The 13,288-nt window shown below is 45.4% G+C and overlaps 1 protein-coding gene across 2 annotated transcripts in view; it reads right to left on the reverse strand.

The window, feature by feature from the left end:
• LOC149343882 (diuretic hormone receptor-like) overlaps window positions 1–13,288 on the reverse strand; it is a 193,861-nt gene that overhangs the window by 15,135 nt on the left and 165,438 nt on the right. The window contains exons 6-7 of one of the 2 annotated variants that reach the window (XM_089546094.1): window positions 1,963–2,063; window positions 634–719 (exon numbers count right to left, since the gene is read on the reverse strand). In XM_089546094.1, the coding sequence (XP_089402220.1) occupies window positions 634–719; window positions 1,963–2,063 (187 nt within the window). Of the gene's footprint in view, window positions 1–633; window positions 720–1,962; window positions 2,076–13,288 lie in introns of both variants that reach the window. The other variant, XM_089546093.1, reaches the window with a different exon arrangement.

Genomic DNA, 13,288 nt, shown 5'->3' on the forward strand with positions numbered 1-13,288 from the left:
TTAAAATTCTTTCCCTTCGTCTTTTTGTTTCATAGTTAATTATTTAGTTCTAATTATTTTAATCGTTTAATTTCTAATTCTGCATACAATCTTAAAAGCGCAGCTGGCACACCAGATAGCTAACCTAAAACTGTGTGTTATCAAAGCTAAAACATCGAACTGTAAATACATGGAACAGACTGGAAGGAGGAAGAACAAAATAACTGGTTAGATAGAATCGCCCCTCAGACCATCTTCCCGTATCGGCTATTTTTGATGGGTCAAGTAGAAATCACACGTTTTTTAAACTGAACTCTTCCCACTACATTTTGAGCTTAACTAATGAGAGCTGACTCGAAAGACGGCTCAATAAACTCTCCTGGGTGTCGCGTTGTTCTGTGTCTGCAAAGGGAAGCTGCACAGCCGCGGATATAAAGTATAGTAGTATAGAGCATATGAATGCTCTGAAATGTCCTGTTAATGAATGCTGATGACTGCAATGTTTTTCTTCTTTTCTAGTTTCTACTAATTCTGTCTGTAGGGGCTAGTGCCGAGACGTCTCATGTCAGAATTTCTGATAAAGAAATAACAGCATTGAAGTCAATCCTAGGACTTAACTGCAATTGAAGTATGGATGGACGACCCAGTACTCACTTGAAGTAAAAGAATATCCACAAAGCGAGTGTTAGGGCACATAAGGACAAGCCATAGCCGATGTAGTAAAGCAGGGTCTCGTCGACCTGAAAAAGAGCATTACAGAACCGGTGTGGTTCGAGCTTCAAGAAAGAGAATGAACTCGCAGTAGACACTACAGTTTAGTCGTTCTGGGAGCGCAATTTTTTCACACTTCGTGGTGAAAAACAGCATGTAATTGCTTACTCTTATTTACGAAGATACTTCAGTGGGAGTTCAGTTGAGATGTGGGTCATGTCGGTGCACTAATACCACATATGAGGACCGTTTTTGAATTAATTTCCATCATGTAATTCTGCCACTAAAGAAGCACAGTGTCCCTATTTTGTCAAAACCTAGAAGTGGGAAAGTAATGGCTGTCCAGTTAAGTAATGGTGGGAAAAGTAGAGAACAAGCACAGCTATCTCAGTTACCTCAAAATGCTTTAGAAGGAACCAAAAAAACAAGCTCACTAGTTACGCATAGTTTTTGACAGTTTCTCAGTGCGTAGCGTCCACGAAATCCCTTTTAATGAATTGTTACTTCTGAACATAAGTGAAACAAATACAAACGAGAATACAACAGGAACATTTGAATCCTAAAATAAATGTAACAGCCTTCTATCTGATACTGCTTCAAAGATATTAGCGCAACCTTTTGCTTCAAAGAAAATGCATGCATTAAAATGGCGCCATGTGACGTTGTAGGTTTTATGTTTTATGCTTTCACGATATACAAGAGACCTGCGCAGTTCTGACGTGTAATATAGAGCTGTTACTTGATTCTAAAAACGAATGCAAAATTCATTACTTTCGCGACCCAGGGCAGAATTGTAGAAAATATTCTTTCCGTTATTATGGCATCGCTTTAAGTTATGACTTAGGACTTCGACACTAGAGTTCATATTTCATTTATGCGCTCATCTACGCACGCAGTCATCCTACCGCCCTGTTCAGGTTTTACCCTACGTTCTTCAGAACTCAATGGACGTAGTGCTTCGATCAATGCTTTGACAACGCGATCAGCTGGACGCGGCATTCATGACAAGAATGAAAATATACATCAACACTCTAGGAAAAATTAGCGATTTGATCACAAATAGCAACCCCTTTTAAAAAATAACTAACTGCGCCCCTGCTGCATGCGGGCATAGCCCTACTTTTCATGACCTGGTTGCCTGAAAATTCAAACAGAATGACTTGCACACAACCATTCCGCGGGAGTTTCAGTGGTTTCCTGTCATTTCAAGGACCAGTGCGGCACACAATTCATACCTAAATAACGCAGAAAATGGAGAACGCTCGGACGTACCTGCGTGTCTGCCGTAGCGCCCTCTAGGATGGGCCGGCAGTTGGAGTAGTCGGACCTGATTGCCCAGCTTCCGTTTTGCCAGCACTGCCGTGTCACGTTTCCTGCAACAAAAACTGATGCTGAATTAAAAAAAAAAACTTTGCTCTAAAGAATGCTACGTTGAGGTATCTGGTAGGTAATATGGCTAACACAGGGCCGAGTTGGTTGATCACATTTGAAATATACTCAAATTTTTTCATCGTATTGTGCTTTCTAATTAGCACGTGCAGCTTCTGCCAAAAATGTGCAGCCCAAGGAGTTTGATTCGAAGCCGTGTAGCGGGGCTGTTAGAGATATTTAACAGTCCTAAGCTTGGGAGGGCTGAGGACAAGTTTCTTTCACCTTCGTGATATTAGGGACCCTGAGTGTGCAGGAGGAGGCCCACTGCAGGGCGCAGAAGAAGACCCATTGGGCTCTATACTTTTAGAGCGCAGGTTTTTACGCCCGTTCTTGCGTTTCGCGGAATCGCCGTTGTCCCTAGTAACCAGCTCCGCAGCTCGGGCAGCGCGCTGCTCTAGCTGCGTGGTTGCTATGCCGCCCGTAAGCTGGTAGTTCATTCTGGAGCGTGATTCGAGCGCTTTATTGAAACCCACATCGTGAGCCCCATGTACGGCCCCCCATTACTGGGTAGACCCCTGTTTCAACCGAGTGTTGCACTCCGAGAAAATAACCTGAAAGTCGGGTTAAACCAAATCGTGCAACGATTTGCGTACCAAACGTGTTTAATAAAACGTGATTGGTACCCAAGAATGTGTCTTCCAGAAAATGCAGTTTTCCAGTGTAGAGCGCGAAAATTAGCGTGAATTTTGTGCTTATTCTAGAATTATGTTGTAGTTAACTGGTATTCTGAAATGATTTTTTAACGCTTGTTATATATTAAGCGACTTAACATCAGCACAATTTAATAACAAAGTGATCCAAAAGCGACAAGCCAACGCACGGGGCCTCAGCCTACTTCTTATCGGCATCACTATATTAAGTGCTACCCACGCTACTGATATCCTGGTACTAGGGTTTTGGCCGTTATTAATTAAGGACCGCTGTGATCTATTGAATTAACGTTTTCGCAGTGTACAGAGAAGAAGAAAGCCGATAGTGTGCGGGTCCAAAGAAATGCAGGGCCGGAGAGGGCGATTTCTGCACGGGAATGTGAGTAATATACGTACGAAAAATAAATATCAGATTTTGTAAATTTCGTCACTGCAAACTTCAATATCGATATTGTCTGCGAACATAATCAGCACAGAATCCGGTACTTTATGATCCGTACAAAAGCGAGCTGTTTTAGTAAATTCATTATGGTGAAAAAAAAAATCAACCTAAAAACTCGAATTAGGTATCTTTTTTCTGAAACACCCGAATAGTTGCCGAACATGCGGTAAGAAAATATCATTGCATTGTAAACACAGAATTTCGGACAAAACAGAACCCGAAAGCGATAGGCCCTTATGCCTACACATTACGCTACAGCTATCACGGGAGGCTTCAATTTGGGTAAAGTGTTCCGCCGGGAGAGCATGCCGCATTAGTAATACCGGAGTCCAAATCTCTCCTTGGTCATAAAGCTTCCGCGCAACGCTACGGGATAGCTTTCACGCTGCCAGGGAGGACCGTGCTGCGGCGCTAGCGGGCGTGGGGCGTTGTCGCAATGGGACATATTTACACGGTATTTGTACAATTCATTCGGTGCGATCTGTGGCAAATGTGCTGTTCCTTGAAATACGGATGTTAAAGATTTGCTGTGCGTGTTACTGCACAACAGACAAAAGTGTGTCGTTATTCACCTCGCTGGGTGACTGTGATCTGTGCGGCGTGCTTTAATGGGCCACGCCACGGCACGAAACAGCGGTTGTTTCTTTCGAACTTCTGAGAGTACAGGTCTACAAAAGAGATGTTTACGTGAATGGCAGCATTTGCCTCTTCAAGGCTGTCGGAAGTCGAAAATGATACCTCGGCTGTCGAGGCGCAAGCAACGCGAGGAAGGCTGTCGAGAGCCGTAACATGGTCACGACTGAACAGAAAATAGTGCGTATCCCGTGGCAGGACGGCAACACCAGAGTGCATGTTTAACTACTCGCTTGTTTGTTTATGAACACAAAAGCGTTATATGGCTCATCGATAAAGAAACCCGGCGTCGGCGTAGACCAACAGCAGTGGTCCCAAAAATCACAGATTACGTCAACGTAGTATCGAAGAAAAATAAAAATTTCTTCCGAAGGCGCGGGGCATTGAATCTATGCTTTCATACTGCGAGGCGAACGCGCCAGCAATGTGCCACAAGCTTCTTTTAAGCTGGTATTTATAACAGCAAACCAAAGTTCCATGCACATGAACAATGTGCATGAAGGACCTTGAAGAAAGCAACTGTTTTTATTTTCGATTGGGCCACAAATTCGAGTTGCTTCTTGTGAAACGAAAGTTAACCAGTATATGCACTGCCTTATGATTTTATGCTAATCAGCAAGGTGCCATTCAGAGAGGAAGAGAAAACATTAAATCATAAGCAAAAAAATGCAAGAAAATAAAAATGTAAAACAATGCGTTCGAATTCAAAGCGAGTAAATGCCGAGCGTAATTTTGAACATTTACACCTTGGACGCGTCAGATTTTATGCGTTCGAGTTTTCCGTTTCATTCTTGGGAAGGGGTACAGGCGGGTGCAAAAAGAAATGTAGGCGCGACGTGCGAAACGGGGGAGGCTATATGCTGCTCCTCGACACAGCCGAAAAGGATAACTTTGCTCTGCTGCATAAACAGTGACTTATCCTTTGTCAAGTGAAGTGTTATTCTCAGCAATAACAGTGGGAGAAAACAAACTCAGAAATATATCACGCAGACGGAAAAGAGCCATGGCGGTGGGCGTTTCTTTTTCGCTAGCTGGTGTACTTTTTATAGCACTCTGTGAGTCGCGGGCGTTTGGTGCATCCCTGCTTGTTTATTTCATAAATTATTAACATTTCTTTTCAAGTACCCGAGTTCTGTGGGAGTAAACAGTTATTTCTAATTGTATGAAAACTATCTATCTATATATCTGTTGCCAACGTTCGCGTAAGCACGATTGATGCAGGGCTGCGGCAACTTTGCTCATGCGATGGAGGACCCCGAAATTCGAGGATAAAAGCACACTTTTCTTGCGGCAGCTTAGCCAAGTTATGAAGAACTTATACTCTCTGTAGAATATAGTTTAGAAATAAAAAGGCTGCCATGTAGTTACTTCTGTACTTACGAGCCGCATTCAGCTATGCCGCGTAAGTACTAGAGGCGTGCGCAGTCTGGTTTTTTACGGTCGGGCTACTCATACCGGTTGTTTCACCTATGAGTTTGCACATTTTCAAAATATAGGTTTTTTGAGCTAGAACAGCGCTTTTTTCGACAAAGCATTGTAGGTGGTGTAGCTACGACGTGCTAACTATCAGACTGGTCAACTAATATTGAATAGCTAACTTTTTAGGTATTACTACTAGGCTGCGTAATTATTGAGAGCCATGTACCCAACTCAAGTAATATCCATATCTGTGTTTAGAATTTCGAAAACGCTGTTACCCTCGGCGCTGAGGCCGAACAGATTTTGTCTACATTTCAGGAAAATGCATGCGCCTTCGAGAAGTTTGCAGACAATGCAACCACTCCAGTGCACGCAGCTCGCTGAAATAGCCAAAATTTCTTGGGCCACAGCTCCGGAGGTAATAGCGTTTTCGAAATTCTAAAAACTGATGTTGATATTATTTACGGTGAGCTACGCGCCTGTTGATAATTAAGGAGCCTAACAGTAACAGTTAAAAAGGTAACTATTCAATATTAATTAACCGTCCTGCTACTTAACACGCCCTAGCTGTATTCAGATGTACTATGTCGCTACAGTGCTATGCCTAAAAGACCTCTTCTAACTCAGAAAGACTATTCTTAAAAACTGTGTAAAGTCTGAGGTGGAACTCCCTGTATATTTTCATGGCACCTTTCTGTCAGCAGCTCAACACCTCCACCTTCTAACCTATGTGCGTAGTACCTCTGCGCCGTTGCCCTTCAATTCCTGCCAATGAGGGGCGAAACAAAAAGCCTCAACAGTCTCAACAAAGCAAAAAACAGTCTTCCAACCTGATATTTGGAAATTTCGAGCAATTTCATTCTTAACTAGAGCGCAGAAAATTTCCCAGTTACCAGCATTAATGCAAGTCATTTCTAATATCTTGGACATAATTTTTCACTGCCATTGTCCCATCTCTCTTCTTTCGTTTTGCGCCTGCCTTTCTTGCGCAGTTGATAACCACAAAGTTCCCATCGCCGTCTTTATCATGGGCGCTGGCGCCTCAGAAAGAACTTGGACCCCTTGCTGGTGACACCACATCTTACCTGTCGGTAAAGCACACGTGACACCACATCTTACCTGTCGGTAAAGTGCACACGGAAACTATGCTACAATAAGGTGAAAGAAATTTTTTGAGCCGTCCACACATAGCGTGGCTGACAAAGCATGCTCTTGCAGGGCAACCTGGCTCTGTCTTTAAGCTTTTGTCCTCCTGCAAAAGGCACAATGTAATATTTATTCTCGCACACAAGGCATTCATTGTAGCACTCCAAAAGACAGACAAACAGTCCGGAATACGGGCGAGTCTCTTTTATAGTACTAGCTTGCGCCATACACATGCAGTGTTTGCGCCCCTTCTTTGCCTCCTGAATTGCTGCTTCGCCCCCATCGGCAGTTCATTTCGCTGAATAAAACTTCCTCCGAAGCTTCATGAGCACCAACATAGTACTGATAGAATCTGGCAATGCTCTTTAGAGAGATGTGCCGTGACGTTCTGTAGCCCGCTTTTGGTTGAAAATCCCAGCCGGAAATGTCGCAAGACACTGCGGAGGCATTCGCATCTCATTTAGTGGCGGACGGTTGGTGAATTTCACGTCCAAAAATTTCAGAGACCCTCGCTCGGACGAATTACTGCGGAAACTAAAAAGATGAAGCTCTCAGCAGCCGGTGCTACGAAGCCAAGAAAACGAAGTGAACATCGCTCTATATGGTTTGAGGAGTAAATATCTGCGGGATCTTTATGCTGTAGGTGCGATTTCAGAGGTCTCCACGCATGTAGAAAAAACAATCTATTCAGCAGTAAGCCATTTATCTTAGCGCGATAGAAGCAAGTCAACGAATTAAGTGTACAGAGAACGAAAAATTATTTCCCGCCGCTGCCTTTGTTTCCTACGTTTACAAAGGGCTGAAGCTGGATAATCGCATTGTCTGGTGCTTGGGCTGTAGTAATTTTTTGTTGGCCCCGGCGATGCATCCCTAGTTATGGCTTTTGCCTACAGAGACCTAGGTCAAGGTTACGGCTCCGGTCACGGCTGCTTCAGTTGAGACCACATTCAGAAAGGATGTTACATTCAGACGTCGAGGCGTAATTAAGAACTCGGGCTGATCAGAATTATTCCGTCTTTCTATACGGCTTCCCTCATGATCCTCAATTTTGCTGTGAAGTACGCAAATCTGTCAAGAAATTTGGCACTTCCACTTGCCTTCATACTATAGGCCTGTCTGGTTGACGGTGACATGCAGTGAAAGAGTAAGCTATATAAACTCGCATGTTTTGAAATTATGAATATCTGGTTGCGTTATTTTCAACGATTTAATTTATTTCTGCTCTTGGCATTCACGAAGAAGGCTTTCTACACATAGCTGGCAGAAGTTTTGGAATAAATAGGCGCACCATGTTTCTGTGCACTAAGTGCCTTATTAGCAATATGCAGTTCCAATTGGGAAAACCAGTTCGATACAGTATGTCCATGCATCACCTTCTGTGTTCGTTCTTTGGATAATTTGCGCTGCAATTGAAGGCAGAAGGCAAGCTTGTAGCTGTGAAATAAGCATGCCCTGGTGATTTATTTCCTTGGGGCATGACGACTACTAGAAAATAAATACGTCTCATGTCTGCTACCTGGCGACTTCAACCAAACGGCCATTTTTGTGGGAAACGAGATTAGATATATTTCTAGTAGCTTGCTAAAAACAATGTTTTTAAAACATTATTTCAATATTGACTACTCTTTGCTATTGAAAAACAATGTTTTTAAAACATTATTTCAATATTGACTACTCTTTGCTAACCGGTAGCGCACCTGTTTTTCCTGCTCTCAGTAGCCGCAGCTGCGAGCATATAATGCGCAATGCATATTATCCCTAACAATATTTTCAAGTTGCAAAGTTTTCCCAAACGCATATGAAAATAAGCTTCAGAAATTGTAGCTCCAGGGTTCGGTGCTATTCCCTTGCTGCAGCTCGCCATCCACTACTGACTGCCGACAATCAGAAAGCAGGACATCTTAACGGCCAAAATATTATAAGCGTGCCCTTACGAGCATGGCACAAATGCAGCATATTTACATCCCACACTGCGTCTTGTGCAGATACAGAGTATTCATGCAGCCAGAAAAGAACTCCACGCAGAGTCACCCCGCACAGCGTACCCGAGAGAGAATATTTTGGGAGAAAGGCAGCTATAGTAAACCGACTGAGTTTTTTGGTGGTTACAACCGACAGTACAAAGGCATTGTAAGCAATACATTAAAACCATTAAAGCCATGACAGAAGGAGAAAGAAGTTGTTCGGTGTTAGAACGCCGTCTTCATGTCTTAGCAGTTTTTTGATATTCTGTGTCATAATTACGGAGGCGCCGCTCCCTTTGTGTCACAGCGATGGAAGTGGAGGCCGCTGTGCCTTCTGTGGATCCCGGTGGGTCGGCAACGGCCGCCCAGAGGAAGCGCTTGTACGCCCCCAGTGACTCAAGCAGCCAGGACACCGTTGTGTACGGTGATGACTACTCGAATCCTCGAAGTGATGACTCCTCGACCGACGATGGGTTCGTACCCGTCGTTAGTAAGAAGGACAAGCGCAAACTGCGCAGACAAACTGAGTTGACGTCAACGACGTCCTCAAATAAGGATACGATCATCAGGGCGCGAAGTGCCGAGGCACATACAGCCTTGTTCGTGCCATTAGAGTGTACGGACAACTTGAATCTCCTAAACAGGCAAGCCATCTCTGTGTTTCTTGAGAGCCTCGTACCAGGAGGGATTAAAGACGTTAGAATAAATCCCCACAAGAACATCATTGCCATTCATGTCATGAAGCAAAGCGAACTAGACCGTTTGGCTGCCATCACAAAACTTGGCAATTTCAGTGTACGTCCTCTTATTCTACAAGACAGCGGAACCACGGCTGGCGTAATTTACAACGTCGACATCGCCATCCCTGACGCCGACTTGCCCATCTTAATCAAGCCGACAACCAACAGCATTTTCATAATGCATGTTCAGCGCCTTGGAAGGTCTACATGCATCAAGCTGACGTTCAAGGGTGACTGCATTCCACCATACGTGAAGGTGGGGCACTTTCATCACCCAGTTCGTCCATTCGTACCTAAGCTGCTACAGTGTAGAAAATGTATGAGGATTGGCCACGTGAGCGGCGTCTGTCACAACTCCATCGTGTGCCCAAGATGCTCTGAGCCACACAGCGGCGACAGTTGCCGCGTGACTGCCTTGAAGTGCGTCAACTGTCGTGGCCCTCACGACTCTTCCTCGAAGGACTGCCCTCGCTTAAAGACCGAGAGGGCGGTACTGAAGCAAATGGTGCGTGACCATTCCACCCACAGAGAAGCCGCTGCAAAGGTGTGACGACGTCGTTCGCGCCGCCGCCGAAGGTCATTGAAGGCAACAAATACCTTCGAAGAGAAGACCCCAAGCGGCAGCACAGTTTTTCCGCCTCCACCGACAACAAATCAGGAAAGCCCGGCGACCGGTGACTCACGACCTGGTGCCTCTGATACCACTTGGCCACCGCTACCAAAACCTAGCGCGCGCACTGGGTCACGTACGTTGTCGCATCCCATGTATGCGACTCCTCCGAGTGATCCGGGCAAAAGGCGTGATTCCGACCATGGCCAAGATATGCTAGAGATTGCAATCCTCACGTCACTGATGAATGTCATGCGTGATCTGCTGTCCTGCTTACGCACACCAGTCGCACAAAACACACTGCAAGTACTGGACGCGCTACAGCCAGTTCTTGCAGCTATACATTAGAAGACACCATGGATCCCCCGGAACTATCCTTTCCGAAGAAAGTCAAGCAAGCTTTTGTTTTTCAGTGGAATGCCCGCGGGCTCCAGTCCTGGATTTCAGACACAATCGCTTCCCATTCTGGTGATCTGTGAACCGAATCTGCCCAACATTTTACAATTATCCCCGCCCTTTCACAGGGGCCAAGGCCCTCGGTCCGGGGCCACAACAGCCGACTACCATCAAGCCTCACAAGACACTGTTTTTTCTTTTCCAAGAGACTGCCTTGCTTGCTAGATTGTGACTTTGTCTCTCGTTCCTTCTCTCTTCCCTTTTTAATCCCCTCATTCCATTCCCCAGTGCAGGGTAGCCAACCGGAAACTTTTCTGGTTAACATCGCTGCCTTTCTGCTTCCCTTTATCTCTCTCTCTCTCTCTCATTAAAACCATGCGATCAAAAGCCACAGTTGGAACGATGGAAGTGTTCCGTGCCACTTCTAGTCTATCTTTTCCCTGGTTCTTAATATGCGCGAGGGCCACACCACGCAAGGTGTTGCATAGGGCGTGATGTCAGGTGAGCCAATGACAAAGAACCTATAAAAATATAATAAACTTGAACTGAAATATAACAATGTTACGTATTAACCTGCGCCTATCAGGAACCATCGCGGACGACCGGCGGGAACATGCGAACAACATGAAGATGATTACGTTAAAATAAGAGTGCAGCTGCTTCGCAAATAACGAGGCGCGCGTACCGCCATCGGTGTAAGAACGCAAAAAAATTTCCAGGAAAACGCACAAGGCAGTGCGCGCGATGTATCCCGTAATTAACGATTTTTCTCCCGCGGACTCTCTAGTTTGCCGTTTCTGGCCCAGCGTTGGGTCTCGGACCTATTTTTTCCTGTTCCGCAGCTGAGAATAGACAGCCGGCTGCAGTCTCCTCGCGTTCGCAGTCGCCGATGGGGATAAGGTGACTGTAGTGCCAAGTGACTAGCGCGGTGATAAAACCACGGTAGTGTGGAAACCATTCAGGAGAGCTTCGAGACGGCCTCACTGTTGCTGCAGTGCCTCTTCGGAAAGTTCCCCGCTAAAAAATTCTAAGTACCGTCGTCAGCACACTTAACACGAACGCTCGATTGCGCATCCTGCACTGATATTACAGCCCCTGAGCGCTGGGCGCTTAGTCCGAGGCTATGCTGCACGGTGTGCTTGCGGCGGTTAAAGACACCTCGTGTTTTTCTTCCACTCTAATATTGTCTCAGCCGCAGCGGCCGACGCCCAGCGGCGCTAATGTCAGTGGAGGACACGCGCTCGAGCGTTCGTGTTAAGCGTGCTGACGATTGTACATCACTTCAGAGCCTGCATAATAGCCCCGTCTCATTATTAAGCTTCATCTACGGGGTAGTTAGAGGAAGCACGTGCTGATCGCATCCGAGATGAGCATCTTCTACTTAAGCATGTTCCGTGAACCCTTGTGCCTGGGGTAGCCTCACCAGCAGCCGAGCGCTACGAGAGGGTTCATGTAAGCTTTTCAGATTAGCTGAGCACTTGTGTATTGAATACTTACAAGTTTCTGATGATTGATGCTGCGGACAGCTCGCACGTGATGGTGATTATATATATAAAAAAAAGAGACTAGCAGTTGTTCCAGTAAAATTGCCTGCTAAGGCATTTCTGTACCTATTAACCCAAAACATCCAGGGCGACTCTGAGTGGAAACTTCCGCAAAAACGAGCACAGCAAAAAATTTCGGTGCGGTGTAAGCCTCAAAACACTTCAGAAGAAACGCCCAAAGGCTTATCATTCGTACTGCGGCCTTAATCAATGTAACGTTTTTGAAAGCTTAGAAGCGATGCCTTTGAGATAGTGCATTAGACTGGCACGCAAGAGTGCCGCGGTTCGAATTTAAGTGCCGCGTAATGGGGCATCGAATATAAAAATCCTTATGGCGATGGATTTGTCCAACCAAGCATGAGATGCGGCCCAGCCCGGCGAGCAGAGCCAACATCGTACCCTCCCACATGCACAGGACTTCGCAGCCCTGGTGTTCAACTTGGCAATCCCATCTCATAGGAATACGACCATTCGCCTCCGGCCTTCAGCCTCCAACGGCTGCGGCGCAACTAAACAACGCTGCAGTCAGATCTGCGACGCAGCTAAGGGTGCTAAGCATCTCTATTTTCGGGCAGGCTGAAACTGAAAGTGAACTTCGCAAAGTTTAATGCTAGAACCTTACCTAGTTTTGGTAGCCTAGTAGTGCTGTTCGAGAAACTAGCGGGTTATGAATGGATATTGTTGGGCTTAATGTGGTTAGGAGGGCAGATGAGGCATTTACAGTTTTAAAACGTGGACATGCGCTATGCTACCCCGGCTATCGGACCGGCGAGAGCTGGATGTGAGGTTCGTGATTTGTAAGGATATAATTGGCAGCTTAGAGGAATTCTACAGCTATTACTAAAGTGTAACAGGTGTTTTATTAAAGCTAAATAAGATGTACAAATTGAATGTTGTACAGGCCTAGGCACTTACACGCAGTAATAATGACGTGAAAACCGAAGGTTCTGTGACGATGTGGAGCTGTCTATTAGTAGAGCAAAAACACAGTACACAGTCCTAATGGGCGACTTAATTGCCATCGTACGCAATGTGCAGGCACGCGACCAAGCAATGGGGGACTACAGCCTAGGTTCTAAACATAGCAGGGTGGAGGGTGAGGGGGGGGGGGGGAACCGTCTGCGTTTGCAGAAAGTAGCAGTATACGGATAATGAACACCTTTTTCAGCAGACGAGAGAGCCGGTAGTCGACTCGCAAGATCCCTAACAGCGAGACTAATAATTAAATACATTTCATATTGTGCGCGCATCCTGGCAAAGGTGCACAAAGTGCACGTTCGCTGCCATATAAATTGTAGTTACCATGGAAGTCCGAGTACTCTATTAACGTAGGTTTGAACAAGGAACACAGGAAACTACCAAGGAAGAAGCATACCAACGAATTTCCGGTAACAGGAAAGTAGAGACATTCAAGACCTCCCTGGCAACCAATGTTCCACTGTAACTGAGGGCGATGACCTTAGTCTTCTGTAGCTGAATGATAATCTTGCAAAAGATGAGGAAATGCAAAATGTAAGCGACAAAGTATGAAAACTTCAAACCCCGCAGATATGATAAGTAGTTCAACTGCCAAAGCTAATAAATAGACATAAGGTAATCGTCATAAAAATGTATAGCAATATG

This window comes from Amblyomma mixtum, chromosome 5, assembly GCF_055824585.1.
Source record: "Amblyomma mixtum isolate Tamu chromosome 5, ASM5582458v1, whole genome shotgun sequence".
NCBI classification, from domain to species: Eukaryota; Metazoa; Arthropoda; class Arachnida; order Ixodida; family Ixodidae; genus Amblyomma; species Amblyomma mixtum.